Source organism: Macaca thibetana, chromosome 7 (assembly GCF_024542745.1).
Source record: "Macaca thibetana thibetana isolate TM-01 chromosome 7, ASM2454274v1, whole genome shotgun sequence".
In the NCBI taxonomy this organism is placed as follows: domain Eukaryota; kingdom Metazoa; phylum Chordata; class Mammalia; order Primates; family Cercopithecidae; genus Macaca; species Macaca thibetana.
In genome coordinates, this window is record NC_065584.1 from 108,135,863 (window position 1) to 108,158,718 (window position 22,856).

The following is a 22,856-nucleotide window of genomic DNA, read 5'->3' on the forward strand; positions in this document are numbered from 1 at the left end:
ACTGCAGCCTCAGTCTCCGGGGACTCAGGTGATCCTCCCACCTCAGCCTCCAGAGTAGTTGGGACTACAGGTGTGTACCACTACACCTGGCTAATTTTTTGTAGAGACAGGGTTTTGCCATGTTGTCTTGGCTTCTTTTTTGATACTCCATCAAAACCTGTTTTTTCTTGAACTTTGGATCTTTTTTTACCCTGGCGTGATATTATAACATCATGCACTGGTCATTTTGAAAATAATGGTTCACTGAGATCTTCTATATGTTGATACATTTGATTATACAGTATCAAAATACATTTATCAATATCACCATCAACCTCAGAATACTTTTGGAAAGCGATGGTGGATATAAGTTTTCTAAAATTCTAATTTTTTGGTCAAAACCTTGAATTTTATTATTACCAGTTTTATTTTTGAATTTTATTATGGCCTGTCTCTTGTTTTTCTTGAAATGACAGAATCTCATTTTTTGAGAAAATGTCTCCCAAAACCCAAGTTGAAATAACATTTTTTGTCAGTCATCCTTTGAAGTAAAAATGATATTCCATTAAAGTGGTTAATTCACTTCATGACTTAGTCACATGAGGGTTTTTTCTCAGGCAGTCTGTAGGAATGCTCATGTATACTTCCCATTTCCTCACTTGAAATATTAAAAAGATATATTCAAGGATTAAGATGTAAAATTTTCACTGCTTCATCATAGACATTCTTTTTATTTTTGAGATAGGGCCTTGTTCTGTCACCCAGGCTGAAGTACAGTAGCATGATCACAGCTCACTGTAGCCTCAACCTTCTAGGCTCAATCAATCCTCCTGCCTCAGCTTTCCAATTAGCTTGGACTACAGGCATACAACCACCATGTCCAGCTAATTTTTGTATTTTTTGTAGAGAAGGGGTTTCGCCATGTTGGCCAGGCTGGTCTCAAACTCTTGACCTCAGGTGATATGACCGCCTTGGCCTTCCAAACTGCTGGAATTATAGGTGTGAGCCACCATGCCCAGCCCACCCTTCCTTTTTAAACCTTTCCCGTGCATAGGGAAGAATACCATGTCTACTAGTAGTTTGGTGTTACTGCCTTTGTTTGTGCTAAAGTACCAGCATTTTTACCCACCATTGTATTTACACACTTACAGCAAATGTCACCATGTTAGTATTCCTGTCAAAATAGTTTGGACCTGAGGGTTTGAGGGCCGCACTTTGGGAACCATTGAAATAGGTACTTAAATGTACTATGTATCATATCTTTTCATCTACAAGGTTTTTAAAAACTTGATTTCAGTTAATTTTTTTTGTAATTTTAAAAATACGGTTTTGAGAGGTTTCAGTCCAGAGCAACAACACATATTTTATTTTGCTTATGTTGAAGTTTTCTAGACAAATACTAACCTAATAGAAGCAGGTCCTAAATCTAGTTGCAGTTTCTTTAGCCAAAAAAAAAAAAAAAAAAAAACCAAACTGAAAACGTAAAAATGGTCCATATGGTGTATTCTCAATGTATGCTGAAGAATTTGAAGAACAAAATGCAATACTCAGTAACTGGTGTTCTTTAAGAATAGGATTAATTCTGAAGAGTTTCTTTTAGCCTGTGAAGAGATTTGGGACACTGTAAGAGAGGAATGAAAAGAATGAGAATAGTATAATAAACCATTATTGAAGAGATACACTGTTAATGATGTCCTCCTTCAATACAACTTGTTTTTCTTTTTCTTTTTCTTTTTTTTTCTTTCTTTCTTTTTTTTTTTTTTAGACAGAGCCTTGCTCTGTCACCAGGCTGGAGTACAGTGGCATGATCTTAGCTAACTGCAACCTCCGCCTCCCAGGTTCAGGTGATACCCCTATCTCAGCCTCCTAAGTAGATGGGACTACAAGCACCCTCCACCATGCCTGGCTAACTGTTTTTATTTTATTAGAGACAGGGTTTCATCATGTTGGCCAGGATGGTCTCAATTTCCTGACCCCATGATCCACCCACCTCGGCCTCCCAAAGAGCCAGCATTACAGGCATGAGCCACCATGCCCAGCCAGCTTTAAAAAAATTTAAAAGAACCTTTGGTAAATATTTGGTTTCTGTGGCTTCAGCTGTATTTCAGATTACAGTTTTCAAAGCAGTGTTTCCTAAAGTTGTTTGTGTGAAATTGTTTTCCATGACTTGATCCTGGTTCTTCTGAAGCTAATATATAATAATGGATCCTCCTCAATTTGTAATAGAAAACAGTACAAAGTAACAGAGTAAATGTTAGTGGGTGAAAGCACATAATGCTTAGTCCATTCACTTTTTTAAAAATCACATGTAAATGTGTTCTGAAAATATATGTATAGTAATGGCTTTTCTTGGTATTACTTGGTTTGTGTGATAGAATAAAATGTTAGAATTTTATGGTGTTTGAATTAGTTGTCTATTGCTCTGTAACAAATTTAGCAGCTTAAAACAACAAACATTATCTCACAGTTTCTGTGGGTCAGGATTCTGTGCAGTTTACCTTGGGTTCACTGGCTTGGCCTCTTACTAGGCAGTGAAGTTGTTGGTGGCGGCAGTGATCATCATGAGGCAGGATAGGGAGAGAATCCGTCTCCAAGCTCACTCGTGTAGATGTTGGCAGGATTCATCTCAGGCTGTTGGACTGGGCCTCCGTTTCTAGATGGCCATTGGTCGGAGGCCTTTTACAATACCTTGCCATGTGGGCCTCTCCATAGGGCACCTCATCACATGGCAACTGGCTTCCATCAGAGGGAGCAATGGAGAGAGCAGGAGAAGGGTGACCAAAGCAGGCGTCGTAGTCTCCTTGTAGCCTCACCTCAGAAGTGATGTTATTACTTTTGATGTATTCTCTTTGTTAGAAGTGAGTCACTAGGTCCAGGAGTGGGAATTTTACAAGGGTGTGAATGGCAGGAGGTGAGGGTGATCAGGGCCATTTAGAGGCTGCCTGCCAGTGTTGAAGAAAATTGTTGACGTCTATGAGCTGTAGCAGCAGACAGTGCTATGTAAAGAATGGCTGTCTCAGAAGTCCAGCTCCTCACGTGGGTTTACGTGTGTTGCCTTTTTCCCACATACGTTTTGTTTACATCCATGGTCATCTTGCCATTTAATGGTGTGGTTTAATTTTATATTTGGGTTAGTCTGTATGTAAATGTTTAACATAGGTGTCTCTGTGTTAAACAGGAATCCTATTCATCTTCTTCGCCGATATGGTTTGTGGACTCTGATGAGCCAAATCTGATGTCAGTTCTGGAACGTCTAGAAGATACTAAGAACAACAATTTGGTGAGGAAAGAAGCCAAGCTATTTTCTCTTTTCCTCATGAACATGATATTTAGAAATTAAATGTTAAGTGATAATATTATATAAAAGCATGATTAGTAACTATAATCTTAGAGGAATTAAAGTCTGGGTATTTTAAGTCCTCCAAATCTTATGTGCTACCTGGTAAATAAGGTAGTATTTATTATTTCCCACATGTATAACCTTAGTTTAGATTAGGAATTCGGGAATTCTTTTTCCCTGAATTCTAACCATTAAGCCAAGCAAGCATTTTGAGTAGAGACCACTAGCCAAGGTGGGAAGTAGAAAAAAGACCAAGGTAGAAGTGAAAGAAGAGATGGGGAAAATGACACCAGAGCTAGTGGGAAGGAATTGTCTTTTCTTTCACAGGTGTGTAAGTCTGCAGTAAAAGTCAAAGGTATCCAAATAGAAAGTTTTATTTTTGTTTTTAGTATATAAAGAAGTATAACTTTCTATGTTGCAAAAATTTTACAAACTTTTTTTATTATAAAACTCGTAAGTAACCATTGTTGAGAAAATTAGTAAAATACAGAAAAGAAAAAAGAAAACAAATTAAAGTATCCCATAATTTCTCTACCTAATATAGCCACTGTTGACATGATGGCTATTTTCCACCTATATATATATATATTTTTGCTAGTAAAATACATAACCCTTATACATATGTTTAAATAGTTGAGATCATAATCTCTATAGTTTTATATTCTTTTAAAAAGCATTTATTGTATTTTCCCATGATGTCATAGTCTTTATAGAAAAATAACAATCATTGTTTTCAGTTGACATGATTGTTTACCTAAAAATATCCAAAGGAACCAACTGAGAAAAACAATTTTTAAGATTACTGGTTAAAAGCTCTGTTATAGAAATATCAATAGCCTTCCCCAATATTAACCATAATCACATAGAATATATAGTGGTAGGCCGGGCACGGTGGCTCATGCCTGTAATCCCAGCACTTTGGGAGGCTGAGGTGGGCAGATCACGAGGTCAGGAGATTGAGATCATCCTGGCTAACATGGTGAAACCCCGTCTCTACAAAAAAAAAAAAAAAGAATACAAAAAATTAGCTGTGCATGCTGGCGGGTGCCTGTAGTCCCAGCTACTTGGGAGGCTGAGGCAGGAGAATGGCATGAACCTGGGAGGTGGAACTTACAGTGAACTGATATCGCGCCACTGCACTCTAGCCTGGGCAACAGAGTGAGACTCCGTCTCAAAAAAAAAAAAAAATATATATATATATAGTGATAAAGTATTTTTTCAAGTATTGTAAGCAAAAATTAAATACCTAGGAATAAACTTAGATGTGCAGGACTTTTATAAAGGACATGACAAAATTTTGCTGAGTTGAATGAAAGATTTGCATTCTATGTTCCTGGATGAGCAGATTTCATATTATAATTATCACCATGTCTTCATAGTAATTTATAAATATAATTTCTGCTGGGCACAGTAAAGCTGAGGTGGGTAGACAACAATTAGCTGGGCGTCCATGGCACACACTTACAATTCCAACTGCTCAGGAGGCTGAGGTGGGAGGATCACTTGAACCTGGGAGGCAGAGGTTGCAGTGAGCTGAGATCATGCCTCGGAACTCCAGCCTAGGTGACAGAGTGAGACCCTGTCTCAAAAAAAAAAAAAAAATATATATATATATATATATATATATGTATATATACATTTTATATTTTATATATATTTATATATATAAATTGTGTGTGTGTGTGTGTGTGTGTGTGTGTGTGTGTATATATATACACACATGCAAATTTCAGTACAAGTCCCAGCAGATTTATTTTTGGAACTTGACAAAATGACTCTAAAGTTTGTTTAGAAGAGTAAATAATTAAAAATAATAAAGAGTAGACTTGTTCAACCAGCTATTAAATAAAATATTGTGGACTAGCCCAGGGCCAGACAGATAAAGGCAATGAAAGTTTAGAATCAGAGTCATGCAAATGAGAATTTAGTATAAGGAAAAGGTGATATTTTAACTAAATAGGGAAAAAATAGATTATTCTGGCCTGGCACTGTGGCTCACGCCTGTAATCCCAGCACTTAGGGAGGCCGAGGCGGGCGGATCACCTGAGGTCAGGAGTTCGAGACCAGCCTGGCCAACATGGTGAAACCTCGTCTCTACTAAAAATACAAAAATTATCTGGGTGTGGTGGGGGGTGCCTGTAATCCCAGCTACTTGGGAAGCTGAGACAGGAGAATTGCTTGAACCCAGGAGGCGGAGGTTGCAGTGAGCCGAGATCATGCCATTGCACTCCAGCTTGGGCAACAAAGAGTGAAACTGCGTCTCAAAAAAAAAAAAAAAAAAAAAGTAGATTTAGGAGAACTGACCCTTTGAGGAATTTTGAGTCTTAACTCTAATTTTTGTCAAAATAAGTTATAGTTGGTTTAAACGCATCTATTCTTAAAAATAAGAACAGAAGAACATCAGTTTTAAGATATTTTAAGAGTTAAGGCTGAGGCTGGGCAAAGTGGTTCACACCTGTAATCCCAGCACTTTGCGAGGCCGAGGTGGGAGGATTGCTTGAGCCCAGGCGTTTGAGATCAGCCTGGGCAACATAGTAAGTCTCTCTTTCTCTCTCTGTCTCTCTCTGTCTCTCTCTGTCTCTCTCTGTCTCTCTCTCTCTGGATATACATATACAAATACAAAAAAAAAAAAAAAAAAGAGTTAAGGTTTGTGTGGAGAGCCATGAAGATAAGAGGTAAAAATTAAAGACTTGATGGACACATGTTTACATCTCCAGCAAGGGGGTTGATGGGAAAGAATGATAGACATAGCTCCATTACTGCTACCTCCTTTTAGGAAGTTGCTTCTGAACATCTAAAGATAACAGTTTTATAATAGCAGAAATGAGTTATTTTTCAGTGTCTAAAACATAACATACATACATAGATACATACATAAACATGTTCATAAAGTTAAATGAAGTAGGATATACAATTGGGCCTAGTGTTTAAAAAAGTAAATATGTTTACGTGAAGGAGAAAACAACTCACCTCCTACTCTTACAGCCTCTGCCAGTTTATCATAGCCTAGTTTCTTGAGAGAATAAGCTACATGTCTTCACCATTTTTTCACTGAGCTTATTATAATCTGGATTCTGCCTTCATCGTTGCGCTAAAATTTATCTCCTAGTTGCCAAATCCAGTGGCTCCCCTCTTAGTCCCCAAATTGACCCCTCTGTAGTATTTTGATACTGTTGATTGTTCCCTTGTTGAAACATTCCTCCATTCTTGATGTCCACCAATAAAGAGTTGGTTAAATAAAAATTATAGTGTAGTTTTATAATAGAATATTCTGTTGTAGACCAAAAAAACGCAGGCAGTCTTTCCATAAGAGCATGTGCAAACTTCTAAGATATATTAAATTAAAAAGTAAGGCATAAAATATTGTGTAATCTGACCCCTTTAGTATACAGTTTAAAAAAATCTATGTCTGTGCTTGGATAGGCTCTTTCAAAGTTGGAATCTTGAATCTTTTCATCTTTTTGTTAACTTTCTCCTTTCCATTTTATTTGTTCATTTTGAAGTGTCCATTAATTGGATTTTAGTCCTCTTGTCTTGAGTCTTGTATCTCACGTTATTTCTAATTTTTTTTTTTACATTTTAAGTTCTGGAATATTTTTCTTATCTTTGAACTTTCAGGAAATTTTCTTTGCACAACCATAACTTTAAGTTTTGTTTTGGTTATTAATCGTTGCTTAACCAATTTTCCCAACACTTAGTGGCATAAAACTGCACATTTGTCTATCTGTCACTACCGTATGGGTTAACTGGGGATAACTGGACAGTTTTTCTGCTGGTCTCATTTGGCATCTCTCACTGTGCAGTTAGATGGTGTCAGGGACTGGTCATCTGGATGCTCAGCTGCAGTGGAGTGTCTGAGATGGCTTCTTCACCCACAGGTCTGCTGTCTTGGTGTTTCTTCATGTGGCCTTCCTCTCTGCATAGCGTCTCATCCTCTCGGGCCTCTTCATGTGGCTTGTCTTTCTCCAAGAGGATAGCCAATTGTTATTTTTGGCTTCCAGAAGCACAGAAGCGGAGCTGCCAGGTGTTCTGAAGGCTTAGACCTGGAGCAGGTCCAGTGTCATTTCTACCAAATTCTCTAGGTTAAAGTGAGTCTTGGGGCCAACCCAGATTCACTGTGGGATGGGCCTGTTCAAGGACATGGTGACAGGAGGTGTGGCTCATTGGGGATCAACTCCCAAGATGAACCCTGAGTTCTAAGAACTTTTTCTTCTCTGATTATTCCTTATTCATATTCTATTTTGTTTTATTCATCTAATACATTCACAAGTGTCTTTATGAAGTGATTTTGATACTCTTTTGTCTTCTCCCTTGCATCTCTTTGTTCTTTAATAAATTTTTTTCTTAGTTTATTTTGGTCTTATTTTTCTTTTTAAAGCCTTTCTTTAAATATGTGTTCTGTGTTGCTTATCATTTGCAGTCTTTTTTTTGAGACGGAGTTTCATTCTTGTTGCCCAGGATGGAGTGCAATGGCGTGATCTTGGCTCACCACAACTTTTGCCTCCTGGGTTCAAGCAATTCTCCTGCCTTAGCCTCCCAAGTAGCTGGGATTACAGGCATGTGCCACTATGCCTGGCTAATTTTTGTATTTTTAGTCGAGAAGGGGTTTCTCCATGTTGGTTAGGCTCGTCTCAAACTCCCAACCTCAAGTGATCCATCCACCTTGGCCTCCCAAAGTGTTGGGATTATAGGTGTGAGCTACCGCGCCCGGCCTGTGTTCTTTTTTGAGATTCATTTTTTTGTTCATTCATATTTGGGAGAGGTACTAAAAGACTGGGAGGCTGGGTGTGGTGGCTCACACCTACAATCTCAGTGCTTTGGGAGACTGAGGTGGGAGGATCACTTGAGCCCAGGAGCTCACGACCACCAGTTTGGGCAACATAGTGAGACCCCATATTAAAAAAAAAAAAAAAGCCAGGTGTGGTGACACCCACCTGTAGTCCCAGCTACTTGGGAGGCTGCGCCAGGAGGATTGCTTGAGCCTGGGAGGTTGAGGCTGCAGTGAGCTGTGATCATCCCACGCATTCCTGCATTCCAGTGTGGGTGAAAGAACAAGACCCTGTCTCTAAAATAAAATAAAATAAAATAAAATAGATAAAAATAAAAAATAAATTAATAATTGATTGGGAGTTCTTCATGGCCAATACTTGGCAACTGATAGCTTTTAGGGGGAATGTATTCTGATTCCTAATTGCTATCTGCTACCTGTCTATCTTATCTCCCGGTACAGTCATAAATGATGGCTGGAACTATTCCATTCCTCTGGAGGTGAAATCTACATTCTCTTATCTGAGGTAGATAAGTTTGCTTGGGTTCTGCTTAAGGAGATGGGGGAGAGCATGTGTTTCAGGGCCTGGAAAATGTGTTCTCTATATAGACTTCTGGTTAATGTTTGTTTTCAGTCTTGCCTATCAGTCCCACTCTCAGGGGTACCTGGTGTCTGAGTCTAGAATCTTTCCAGGTTGCTGTGGGACCAATTAGCCTCCTTGTAATTGGTATCCCCCGACCTCCACCTTTGTTTGCTTTGCTTCATTAATTAACCATTTTCCATTTACTGTCATTGTCTAATGTAGGTGAATTCTCTTCTGCTGGTAACCCCATTCCTTTTTTTTTGTAATTGTGTGTTTATATAATGTTTATTCTTCACTGTATTTCTAGTGGAGACTCGGGACAAAGAGTAGATGGTGGAAATATGTGTTCAGTGTTCAGTTTTTTTCTGTATGACATCTGCAACTTGTGTTTGTCATTGAATATCACTTGGACTTAATGCTTATAGAGCTACCTTGTTTTTCATGATTGTGCCTACAATTCTATGGAGAAATATAATTTGTGAATTACCTGATGAAATTTTCCTAATTTTGAATCATCCTTGCATTCCTATAATAAACACTGTTAGAACGGCTGTGGTAATATTCTATTTTTTGCATTTTTACTTCTGTATTAAATAAGATTAAAGTTTTGTTTGTTTCCTTTAAGGCTCTTATTTCATTTCAGTATCAAGGATATGCAGTGCTATCTTGGGAAGATTTACATCTTTCTTCTAAGACCAAGGATGTAGATCTAGTTTATACATTAATTTTCAACTGCAGGAATATTTTGCCCTCCCATGGGACGTCTGGAAATATCTGGAGACATTTTTGTGGTCACAGCTGGTCATGGTCGGGAGGTCTTATTGGCATTCCGTGGGTAGAGAGGATGTTACTAAATGTCCCACAACATGCCGGGGAACCCTCCACAAAGAATTGTCTGGCCCAAGATATCAATATTGCTGAGGCTGACAATCCCTGGTTTAAATAAACATCCAGTTTGGAGGCCAAGTCTTTGTCTTTTTCCTTCTTCTGTCTATTAGTCTCCAGATTTTCCACTTCTTCAGTTAGTTTTCGTAACTGTAGATTCTTAAAAGAAATGAACACTTCATCCATACTTATAAGGTATTGTAAAGATGTGTAAAGTTTTCACTTTTTGCATCATATTCACATGTGGCTATATGCCATTTTCTCTTCAAAGTTTTATCTTGATTACTTATCAGAAGCTTGACTGTTTTATTTTCTTAGTCTTTTGAAAGAATCCTCCTGTAGTTTTATTTTTTAAATCTAGTGGGTTTTTTTTTCACGTTTTCCTTATGTCTTAATTAATTCCCCTTTTTGTTTATTTTGCTTTTTCTAATTTAGTGGATCAATGTAATTTAAATTGCTTTTTAAAAAAACACGTAAGGGTATATATTTTCTTTGGGTGCTGTTTGACTTTATTGCACAAGTTTTAAAATCTGTTTTCTAAATACTTTGTATTTTCTAAGTCATTTTATTGCATCCTGTGTTCACATTGCTCTTACTATTAAAATTTTTATTGTGAGGTATGACATGTATTGAAATTATGTGAAACGTAAGCTTAGTGTAACATATAGTTAGAGTGAGTATTTGGGAACTAACACCTAGCCAGCACCAAGGTGAAGAGAAGGCACATTGCTTGCACTACAGAAACCTTCTGCAGGCTGCTTCCTGATCGCCGTGCCTCTGTACGCTCATCTTGCCTTATGTTTCTCTAGTGTTATCACTCACGTATGCATCCTTGAACAATACAGTGTAGTGTTGCCTTTTGTTTGATTCGAAAATCATACTATATATTTTTTCAGATCTTTGTTGTACTCAATATTGTATGTGAAATTTGTTCCTATTGTGCATAGCTATATTCTTTTGCTTTGCTGTATTTACTCCATTGTTTGAATACACCATACCATTTATCCCCTTGACTAGATACAGACATGTGGGTTGTTTCCAGTGTTATTAGGAACAGTGAATGCTGCTATGATCATTCTTGTCTGTATTTCATGGTACCCCTGTGCCAGCATTTCTCTGGGGCACATACTTAGGGGTTGGATGACTGACACATGAGGATCAATTTCTTCTCTTACCCAAGAGTTATCTAAGAAAAAAAAACTTTTTAAAAAGTATTTTCGCCGGGCATGGTGGCTCACACCTGTAATCCCAACACTTCGGGAGGCCGAGGCGGGCGGATCATGAGGTCAGGAGATCGAGACTGTCCTGGCTAATATGGTGAAACCCCGTCTCTACTAATAATACAAAAAAAATTAGCCGGGCATGATGGTGGGCGCCTGTAGTTCCAGCTACTTGGGAGGCTGAAGAATGGCATGAGCCTGGGAGGCGGAGGTTGCAGTGAGCCGAGATTGCGCCATTGCACTCCAGCCTGGGCGACAGAGTGAGACTCTGTATCAAAAAAAAAAAGGGCATTTTCAGGTGGCTTTTAAATTATTTTTAGTGCATCAGTATGGTCAGAGAGTATGGCCTGTGACCTTTCAGCTAGATTATCAGCAATCATTTACACTTCACTATTGGTGTTACTGTTGTCTTTGCTTATTGCTACTTCTTGTATTATGTCTCCTGCTCTCTGCCCCTCAGGTATATCCCTGAATAATATCCTGGCTTTTTTTTTTTTTTTCCCTAGAAAGTGTTTGTGTGGGTGTGTATGGAGAGTGTTCCATGAACTTGCTGTCTGTTATCATTTGTTCAACAAATATCTGACTCTGTTTAAAGTACTCCATCCATATCAGTGTGGAGAATCCGGAGGCAAACATACACAGATAGGCTTCCTGTATGAATGGAGCTAGATATAGAATTCTGAGGTCATAATTGAGTTTATTTCCAGGTCTTTACCCTTTTATGTTCTGCTGTTTATTATTACAGATGAAAAATCTGATATCTGTCTGATTCTTAGTTCTTTCTGGTAGTTAGGATAATTTTCTCTGTAACTGTAAAGTGTGGAAGTTTCACTTTTTAGTATTCCTTTTTTGTTGTTTTTGTTTTGTTTTGTTTTGTTGAGACAGAGTCTTGCTCTGTTGCCCAGGCTGGAGTGTGGAGTGCAGTGGTGTGATCATGGCTTGCTGCATCCTCTCCCTCCTGGGCACAAGCAGTCCTCCCACCTCAGCCTCCTGAGTAGCTGGGACTACAGGTGTGCATCACCATGTACAGCTAATTTAAAATTTTTTTCCGTGGAGATGAGTTTTTACCATGTTGCCCAGTCTGGTCTTGAACTCCTGGGCTCAAGTGATCCTCCTGCCTTGGCCTCCCAAAGGGTTGGTATTACAGGCATGAGCCACTGTGTCCAGCCTTCAGTATTCCTTTGGGCATTCAGAGCCACTTAATATTCTAATGTCTTTCTTTAGCTCAGTAGTATCTGTCTTCTTTCTTTCTTTTTATTCTCTTCCATTCTCTGGATGAATGTTAGATTTCTATATATTCCATGTCCCTTAACTATTCTTTTACTTATATCTCTGCTGTTTTTTCCTTCAATCTGCTTTTTTTCTCTGTTCTAAGGGAACATCACAATTTGGTGGTTTTTGTTTTTGTTTTTGTTTTTGAGACAGTCTCGCTCTGTCACCCAGGCTGGGGAGTAGTGGCGCGATCTCGACTCACTGTAACCTCCGCCTCCCGGGTTCAAGTGATTCTCCTGCCTCAGCCTCCTGAGTAGGTGGGACTACAGGCGTGTGCCATCATGCCTGGCTAATTTTTTTTGTATTTTTAGTAGAGACAGGGTTTCACCATGTTTTAGCCAGGATGGTCTCTGTCTCCTGACCTCGTGATCTGCTTGCCTCAGCCTCTCAAAGTACCGAGATTACAGACATAAGCCACTGTAAATGCTTTGCTGAGTCAAGTCCATTGTGCTCTGGCCCTTCTACAATTTTTTTTTTCTTTTTTTTTGGGTGGGGGGAGTCTTATTTTTTACCTCCTAGAATTGTCTTTTGCATGGTAATCTGTTTTGTATTTTGTGTATACAGTATCTTTTCAATTACTGCTAAGGATTCCAATTAGGTTTTAAAATTCTGTTTATTTCCTTCATTAGCAGTGCTTCAGGTCATTTGTGCTTCTTTGACTTGGCACCTTCCTTTCAGGTTGCTAATTTTCTTCAACTCTCTGATGATACATGGTTATCTGTTCATTTATAGATGAGGTATACCTTTGATCAGTATCAGTTATTATGAGTGTCTTCAGAATTGTCACTCTTTTCTGCTGTGGCCTCCCCCTCCTGGTTTGCAGACCTGTGCTCTTCCTGTGGCATGAGGATGGGGAGGTGCTGGCCGGTGAGCTTTCTAGCTCCTGAGCTAGCAGGAAGAGGCAGAGTCTGTTATAAGATTTTGCTACTGCATTGAGTTATATTGAAAACATTCTGTCTTTTCTCTCTGGTTTTGACAGTCGTAGTAAGAGACCTTCAAGATAGGCTTCCTATTAGCTGAGTGATCCTTACCAACTATAGTTGGGACAAGTGTTGTGAAGAATGGTTCTTCAAACAAAAGTGGTCCCTCCATTATTTGGATTGGGTTTGTGGCTTTCTCGAGCCCAGCAGTCTGATTCCATCTGCTTTGTATCTTCCAGCATGTCCTTATAGTTTTGGTTCACTAAGGGTATTCTTTTTATATTTGTTATTTTTCTGCTGCTGCAGCAGACTTAGTGTCTTTTATAAAATTATGTCATTTCAGTGGGGTTTTGGAAAGAGGACCAGACCATATCTTGAAATGAAATTAATCTTAAGATTTCGCAGCCCTAAATCACTTTTTGTTTTGATTAAATTACTTCCCGTTTTTGAGGGGGTAGGAGCTCAGCTTTCTCATGTGTAAAATGAAGGATAGTAACTGGGCTAGTGGTGACAGAACCAGATGTATTTGAGAATCACCTCAGAGAACATTTGCAAAACAGATTCTTTGGGTAGGCTTTAAAATCAGCATTTCAAAAATGTTCTTTCGACCACTGATGTAACCAAACTCTTTGTGACTTTGAGGCTGGGTATATATTCTTTAGATACCCAGAATAATTAGATTTGGAATATAACAATGTAGGGAAATGAAGAAGGGGCGAATTACATTTTGGAAGCTGCTGCCTGCTTCTTTTTTCCATTTAGTTTTTAGAAAACAAAGAATGTCTAAAGAGATGCAGATTTAAAGGAAATATAAGTTAATTCTGCATGGAAATGTTTGTCTACATGACATTCTCCAGCTGGCTCATCCAGAGGAGTTCTCATGCCCTCTGCGATCATGGGTTTGTTTTTCTTGAGAATTATTCCAGCAGAGTATCTAATAACAGATGCTTGGATACTCCTGAGACCTTTGTTGGTCTTGACTTCTGGATCCTAGTTTCTTGATCTTTTACATATTCTGGGTTCTAACCTGAACTGGCATGGTTAAAGACGCATTTATATGCTGTGTCCTGGCCAGGAAGCTTGTCTTTTGAACTTTGACCAAACTGGGTATGAAGGCACTTCCTAAAAATTCATTAGGTTCATTTCTGAACTTGATAATTGTAATTTGTGTTAATTGGTAAATTGTGTCTTTTAGAGAGATATTTGATAGTAAATTACAAGTTTCTTGAAAGAAAATTTGCCTTATAGTGAGGTGGTAATCATGTCATAATTCTTAGTTTTGGGAAGTGTCTATTATAAGTAACACATCTGACCTATTAAAATGTAAGGCAATTGAATTTATGTGGTGATTCAGGCTTTTCAAAGTTAAAAAAGTAGCTATTTTAAGGAATTGATAGTTTGGGAGATTTATTTTAAACAAAATAAGCCCTTGATTTTATGCACATAGCCATATAAGTAAAATGTTTCCTTATTTTAAATTAGATTATGTTTTAATTTTTTTTTTCAGTTTTGCTTTGTATTTGACTGATTGCTTTTCTTTATTCCTAAGGCACCCATTAAGTTGAATTGTTCAAAATTGTTTCATTTTTAAAAGCTGAGAACTGTTCTTTGTCAAATCAATGTTGGATTTCAAAATTAACATTTTAATTTTAATAAGCTCTCTGGCAGTGGGACTGCAGTGACAGATGGTTGAGAGTTTGTCCCTAAAGCTATGACACCAGTCTTCTAATGTACTCAGCCTGTGCATACTTGTTCTGTGTAGCCCTGGCAGATTCTTTCTCTATTTCAGAATAGGACAACAGAAGAAGTGACTTCAAAAGAAAAGGAAGAAGAGATGGCTGAAGTAGGTATTTTATATAAGAATGACATTTCGGCTGGGCGAGGTGGCTCACGCCTGTAATCCCAGCACTTTGGGAGGCCAAGGCGGATGGCTCACCTGAAATCAGGAGTTCGAGACCAGCCTGGCCAACGTGGTGAAACTCTGTCTCTACCAAAAGCACAAAAATGAGCCAGGCATGGTAGTGGGCACCTGTAATCCCAGCTACTAGGGAGACTGAGGCAGGAGAATCGCTTGAACTTGGGAGGCGGAGGTTGCAGTGAGCAAAGATCGTGCCACTGCACTCCAGTCTGGGTGACGAGAGAGACTCTGTCTTAAAATAAATTATAAATATCTTCATTTTTGAACATTTGAGTAATTCTCTTATCTCCTTTATAAACTACTACTAAAGTGCAATAATTGAAAGCACATTGTATTTGGAATGGAATGTAATTTATAAATTATGTCTTTACCTCTAACTCATGATATGCCTTTGAGCAAACTGTTTTATCTGAATTCTTGTATTTGATTTTCTGGAAAATAAAAGCTCTTAACTTTTAGCAATACAAATTATATTTAATACTAATCAGTACTTAACCTGTATTTGGTTAGTTTTTGGAAGAGGAACTACTGAGTTTAAAAAATTTTATGTTTCCACAGAAGGAGAGTTTGAGAATATTTTAGGTACTACTCACCAGAAGTAGTGAAACTGTCTCTTGTTGAAAAATCATCAAAGAAATTTGTCTTAGTCTGTTTTATAGTGTTGTAACAGAATAGCAGAGAGTGAGTAATTTATAAAGAACAGTCATTTATTTTCTGACAGTTCTGGAGTCTGGGAAATCCAAGATGAAAATATCAACATTTGGTGTCTCAGGGTCTTCTTGTTGCATCCTCATGTGGTAGCAGGCAGAAGGGCAGGAGAGCAAGCTAGTCCAATGTGTGAAGCCTTATTTGTAAGGGACTTAATCCCATTAAGGAGGCAGGAGCCCTCTTGGCCTAATCACCTCTTCAAAGTCCTACCTATTAATATCATCACATTGGCAACACTTGAATTTTGGAGGGAATACATTCCAACAGTAGCAAATTTAGTAGAGCAAATTCCAAAGACATTGAGCCTAGGCCAGTTGTCAGTCATGGGTATAATTTTAGAGGTTTTCAGGCTCTGAAGCTTTGCATTTAAATTCAAACCTCACAACAAAGATCTGTGTCTCTTCTTTGACCAAATAGAAGGTATGTGAATTCCATGGTATTGATTGTTTTAAAAGACTTTTTCTGTTTGGGGTCTTATAATTTAGACTTTCATTTTCTTGGTTTGGAAATTATTAATCTAAAATATACTTTAGAGTGCTTCTGAACTAAAGAAGTAGTGTTGTAGGATTGTTTTTGCTTGTTTGTTTTTTGAGACAGGGTTTCACTGTCACCCAGGCTGGAGTGCAGTAGCGCGGGCACAGCTCACTGTAACCTTGAACTCAAGTGATCCTTCTGAGTATCTGGGACTACAGGTGGGTGCCCCACATCCAGCTAATTTATTTTTTATTTTTTAATTTTTGTGGAGTTTGAGTCTTGCTCTGTTGCCCAGGCTGGTCTTGAAGTCCTGGCCTCAGGTGATCCACCACCTCGGCCTCCCAAAGTGCTGGGATTACAAGCATGTGCCACTGTGCCTGGCTGTAGGCTTGTTTTATGATTCTGGGAGTAAAATACTCCTTAAAATTGTCCAAGTAGAATGAGAGTTTGTTTTAATGTTTTTATGCAGTTTATTTTAGGTGGAATAAACTGCATGAAAACATCAAACCTTTTCCGTGTGTCAGGCGGCCATTGTACTAAGGTTCACGAACCCTTTCATTTTCCCTTCACAAGATAATAAACACGTGACTGCAACTTTGAGAGAAATCTAGAAAGGCAGGAGACTGGACTTTGGAGATGTCAGATTAGGACAGGTGAAAAGCAGATATTCTAGGCTCCTAAAATAACGTGGAAACAGGCCCAGAACAACCTTGGACCTGGTGTGTTTGGGTTCATTGGATATGTTTCTTTTGAGAAGGAAGGTTGATGTGTTAAGTCATGGAAAGTAAGATTGGCCAGAAAAGGCAGATGGTTAAAAGTCTTGAATTCAAGACAGGCATGTTTCTATTTGGTGTGATTGTTGATAGGAAGGCCTTTATCAGGGAATCGTGTGCTGAGAATATTGTTTTAGAAAGATATGTTGAATTCTGTTTGGGATGTGCTGATTAATATTTAGGTGGAGAAATTTTGTGGATGGGAACATGAATGAGGTTGAAGGTACAGGTGGAAATACAGGCCAAAGGCATTTGTAAGCATTGTGAGGAAAACAAGCGTAGGATGGAAGATCAGGGCTGAAAGGTGCACACAGGAAGAAGGGAGCTCCATGAAGTACAGAGTCATGGGCAGAATTTGAGGGGTGGTAGACAGTAATCTGATCTAGAAATCAGTGAATTAGCCAGCTTGGGAAAAAAAATCGAGATAAATATAAATACTCCTTTAGAGATTTTTTGGCAATTGAAGTAGAAAAATAAGGTAATTGAACAAAGTTAGGATTTAAACAATTCTGCATGTATTTGTATATATGTAAGAACATAGTATGGGAATGGAGGCAGCAGAGTCATGTGAATAAAGATGTTGTTCTGGGGGGTATTATTCAAATTATCTTTAAATTATTATTATTTTTTGAGATAGGGTCTCTGTGACCCAGGCTGGAGTGCAGTGGCATGATCATAACTTACTGCAGCCTCAAACTCCTCGGCCCAAACGATTCTTCTATTTCAGCCTTCTGAGCACCTGAGATAAAATTCTTTCTCTAACTTATATTTTAGTTATTAATGTCAATAGATGCTTACTACATAAAATCATAAACTTGGAAATTAGGGGAAAGCACCAAATGTCTCCAGAGATAACAACTAAAATTAATTGAAATTAACCTTTCAATATAAGTTCTTCTGGTCTTTTTCTGTGCTTATTTCAGCATAATTGAAATTCTTTCTATTCCTTTGTGTATTCCATTTTTCATTTCAAAGTTTTTTGATACAGGAGAAATTATGCTGTGTTGGTATTTTGGTGGCCTCTTAATAGTTAATGGAGTTAACTGTTTTGCTATTTTTGCACATGCAGATTTTGTGTTTTTGTGGTTGCAAGGTTGAAACAGGTATCCTTATGCCTAAATTTGTGTTTACATCTTAGACTGGTTTCTTGGAATATAATTCTAGAATTTGAGTTTCTGGAACAAACTATGGACAGTTAAGGTTCTTGACACCTGCTGCTACACTGTTTCAAAGGTGCCTCCTAAGAGGAGATTTAAAAGATGGCTTGGCCGGGTGTGGTGTCTCGCGCTGGTAATCCCAGCACTTTGGGAGGCTGAGGTGGGCGGATCACCTGAGGTCAGAAGTTTGAGACTAGACTGGCCAACATGGTGAAACCCTGTCTCTACTAAAAGTACAAAGAAATTACCTGGGCTTGGTGGTGTACATCTGTAATCCCAGCTACTCAGGAGACTGGGGCATGAGAATCACTTGAACCTGGGAGGCAGAGGTTGCAGTGAGCAGAGGTTGCAGTGAGCAGAGATTGCCCAACTATACTCCCGCCTGGGTGACAGAGTGAGACTCTATCTTAAAAAAATAAAATAAATTGAATAAAGAAGTAAATAAAAAAATGATGGTTTATTTTGTTATAGTTGTGACTTTGTAAAGCTTTTAAATCTGCTTTACCCAGAGTCTAACTTTTAAATAATATATAGGGTATAAAAGGTGAGAGCCTCTTGAATGGAATGTGGGGCTTTTTCTCTCTCCCCATAGGATAGATATATTCTGTTTATTGTCCCCCATTGAGTCAAGAATAATTTAACTTTTGGCATGAGAAACTGCTGAAGAAAAATAGGTTCAATAAGCTAACATTTTTCTTCTTTTTGCAGGATATAGAAGACTTAGATCATTATGAGATGAAAGAAGAGCCTATTAATGGGAAAAAGTTGAAGGATGAAGGAATTGAAAAAGAAAATTGGGCAATATTAGAGAAAATTAGGAAGACTGAAAGGCAAGACCGTTTAAATGTGTAATTGTGTATCAATATCTGGAGCCTGGACTTTTTGGTCAAGTAATTATAGTTAACACAAGGCAATTCATGAACATGCTGATCTCAGCTGCTGTCCTCCTCCATTCCTGCTTTAGTGGTGGATTCAGTCATTTGTTTATTGATTTTGAGACAGGGTCTTGCTCTGTCGCCTGGGCTAGAGTGCGGTGGCACAATCATAGTTCACTGTAGCCTTTATCTCCCAGGCTCCAGTGGTCCTCTTGCTTCCAGTGGTCCTCCTGCCTCCAGTGGTCCTCCTGCCTCAGCCTCCCAAGTGTCTCAGACTATAGGCATGTGGCACCGCACCAGGCTAATTTTTTTGATTTTTAGTAGAAATGAGGTCTCACTCTGTTGACCATGCTGGTCTTAAACACCTGAGTTCAGTCCTCTTACCTCGGCCTGCCCAAGTGCTGGGATTACAGACATGAGCCACCATGCCCAGCCACAGTCATATGTTTTGCTACCCAAGGTTATCTTTCTCGTCTACGAATAGCCACTTTTTATCCTGTTCATCTGCTCTTCACATCCTGAACCACCTGCTGATCCCTGTATATGCCCCTTTCCAGCTGTCTATGCTGTTTTCTCTGCTGACCTTCCTTCTGTGGCATCTGTATATTCAAATTCATTCTCTCCTACAAAACACAACTCAAATTATTTCTCCTTCATGAAGCTGACTTCGATCCATCCTGCTCTGACCAAACCAAAAGTAATGTTTCTCTTTTGACTTAACATCTCTTTTATTTAAAGTGGCAGGATGGGAAAGGAACACTGAGTTTGGTGACAGACACACCTTGTATGGTTTCACTTTGCTCAACTCTAAAATATGGTTAGACAGTACATACCTTTTGGGTGATTGCTATGAAAAATAAATGAGAATTAACTGTGTGTATACATAAAATACTTAGAGTAGGGAAACATCAAATGATTGTCTAAACACTTACTGCTTCCTGCCTTGTATTAGAGCTATTTACTAACTCCATGAAAGCTGAGGACCAGTTACTTTGTATTGGGCACAGGTTCTCCAAAACAGGGAATGAATTGCTAGGCAAGTAGATGCCAAATGTTGAAATCAGATAGATAACTCTCCCTCCTTCAATCTTGTTTATATATTAATTTAATTGGTAATTTTTCATAGAGCAAAGAAATTTAGTCAATCCCCCTATATCCTGATTATTTAAAAAACTAAAACTGTAGCATTTGAATTAATGTTACTGTACTTTCTGTGTTTTGTGATCGATTCCAGTTTGAGTTATCTTCAAAACAAGTATAAATTATTGAACACTTTTGCATGGCCGATACTATGCTAAGTACTTTATAGATCTTTTCATTTAGTCTTCATAGCCACTGTGTGAAATAGGTGCTCTTTATATTTTAGAGATAGGAAAAACTTCTCATATTTTATAGATATGAAATGAGTTCATGATTACATAGCTAAGAAGTAATATCTTCATAAACTAGATTTTTTTCTCCTTCAAAGTATAGTATAGTGCAATCACTAAAATCTTTAGTTTCACATGACCAAAAAGTAGTTCCATTTCTATTTAGTGCTAGGATAAGATATCAGCGTGTTTTCATCCTTATAGAAGTCCCTGCACGAAAAACTGAAATGAGTTGCATGTAGGCACACATGGTTCTCAGTGTCTTAATGGGTGAACTAGACCATCTGTGCAATATTCTTGCTTGTAGTCTTATGAATGGAAGTCTATTCTAGTTAATAATTTGTTACCTTGAGTGCCTTCTAGTATTTTCAAAAATCGCTGGGGTTTGGAATAGACTCATACTGAATTCTATGCTATCGTGGAGTCCATGGTGGTCTGAACATGTTGGCTAGAGTTTTTCAGATGACAAAAAATAGGAAATGAACCAGACTTTTGTCTAGTTTTATATTCTCTTGAGACTTCATAATGCTTCATTTAATTGGACTGTTTTTTTAGTTCTTAAAATGTTGAGTGGTAATCCATTTTTATTGTAATTTCTCTCTCTCTCTCTTTTTTTTTTTTTTCTTTTGAGATGGAGTCTTGCTCTGTGGCCCAGGCCAGAGTGCTGTGGTGCCATCTCAGCTCACTACTACCTCCACCTTCCGGGTTCCAGTGATTCTCTTGCCTCAGCTTCCTGAGTAGCTGAAATGAGTTGCATATAGGCACACAGGCGCATGCAACCAGGCCCAGCCAACTTTTGTATTTTTGTAGTGGAGATGGGGTGTCATCCTGATGGCCAGGGTGGTTTCAAACTCCCGGCCTCAGGTGATCCACCCTCCTCAGCCTCCCAAAGTGCTGGGATTACAGGTGTGAGCCCCCTGCCTGGCTACTGTAATCTTTTAGAGCAGGTTGAAATACCTTAAATCTTTAAATTAGTTGGCTCAGTAGACCCTGGTAAACAGTGGCTTTTGTGTTTCAGGCTGCAGTGTCTGGGTCAGTGCAAGCTTCAGATAGATTTATGAAAGAACTCGGGAACATATATAGATCACAGAGTTATAAGACAGGTAAGGATCTCTAAATCCCTGCTCTTATTGTTCTTTTGTTCTTTTCTGTTGTCAGATTATAAATATCATTTCTTAAAACTGGACAGAAATGGAATGTTTACTAGCCTTAATTTGTGAAACTCAAATGCAATCAAGTTCCAAAAGATGTAGGACGCAAGATAGGATGAGTTTGCTTGTTTTTTGGATTTGAAGAAATTGTTTTTGTAGGTCCGTCGGAATTTTTTTGTCATCTTCCTGATAGAGTGAACATTTACATGATTTTTATCTTCTGGCAAAAAGCTTGAACAATATTGCCTGGTAAGTAAATAAGAGTAATACATTTCATTATACAGAGAATGATTGCCAAGTTGATTTTTGTGATTTTTCCCCCCAGTTTTGAAAGCAACATAATCAACTCTTATTGTGGAGGTAGTTATGTTATTACTTTAAAAATATATAGGTGGAGTACACCTGTAGTCCCAGCTACCAGGGGTGGTGGGAGGCTGAGGCAGGAAGATCTTTTGAGCTTGGAGAAGTCAAGGCTACAAAGAGCTGTGATTGCACCATTATATTCCAGCCTGGGTGACAGAGTGAGACAGCCTGTCTCTTAAAAAAAAAGGGGGTATTTGGGGTAGGATTCATATTGGACATGTATATATAGGACAGTTGTAGAAAAATATCAATTTTTTAGTGATTTAGCTTTTGATAGTTCCGTCCATGGCAAATTTTTCTCCTTGAACATCTTGGCTTATAATACAAGTTTAGGAAAGCATAGTAAACTTTTTTTGAATTCTTGAGAACATTATATACATGTGACTATTTTCCTTTAGAATGACTGCAAACTCTGAACCCCCTTATTAGATTAGATTTAGGCTATTATGATCTCTTTGGGACATTTATTCTAAAGGAGCTCGAAGCTATAATGGCCTCTATTTTTCCTGGGGATATACAGCAGCTTAAGATCTTCTCTTTCTGGAACTTACCCTAGGTGCTCTATTTTAACTTTCAGATTGGTTCATTTTTGAGTTAGTAAAAATAAAAAATCTCTTTGTATTTGAATTATATTTTTGTTTTGTAATTCTTAGGGTTGACCCTGACGGTGCTTTGCACAGTGATCTTCAGATTGTAAAAGAAAAAGAAGGGATAGGAGACATTTTGCTCAACTTATCTTTTAAGGTAAGAAATTGTTATGGGACTCTATATCCTCCTAATGGAGGTGTATATTTGTACAAGTGTTTGGAAAACAACTTGGTAAAGGGAAGATACTCATACCCTATGGTTCAGGAATCTCGTGGATATATACTCCACAAGAAATGAGTACGTAAGCATTAGGAGACACAGGAATCTTCAGACAGTATCATTTATAATAGCCCCAAACAGAAAATAACCCAAATGTTCATTCCAATAAAATGGAGAATTATGGTATTCATAGAATGGCTTACAGCTATGTGGGATAAGATGGGCGAATCTTGAACACTACGTTAAACAAAAGAGACCAGACCCCCAAAACCTAATTTGTACAATTTCCTCTA

General features: G+C 38.2%; 1 protein-coding gene across 1 annotated transcript; it reads left to right on the plus strand.

The window, feature by feature from the left end:
• Positions 1-1,466: 1,466 nt before the first annotated feature.
• On the plus strand, positions 1,467-22,497 carry LOC126959254 (ubiquitin-conjugating enzyme E2 Q2-like). Its single transcript, XM_050798168.1, has 7 exons — positions 1,467-1,529; positions 3,158-3,259; positions 14,757-14,810; positions 18,706-18,827; positions 21,261-21,345; positions 21,553-21,642; positions 22,410-22,497. The coding sequence occupies exons 1-5, from the start codon at positions 1,467-1,469 to the stop codon at positions 21,301-21,303; spliced, it is 384 nt and encodes a 127-aa protein (XP_050654125.1). The 3' UTR covers positions 21,304-21,345; positions 21,553-21,642; positions 22,410-22,497.
• The last annotated feature ends 359 nt before the right edge of the window (positions 22,498-22,856 follow it).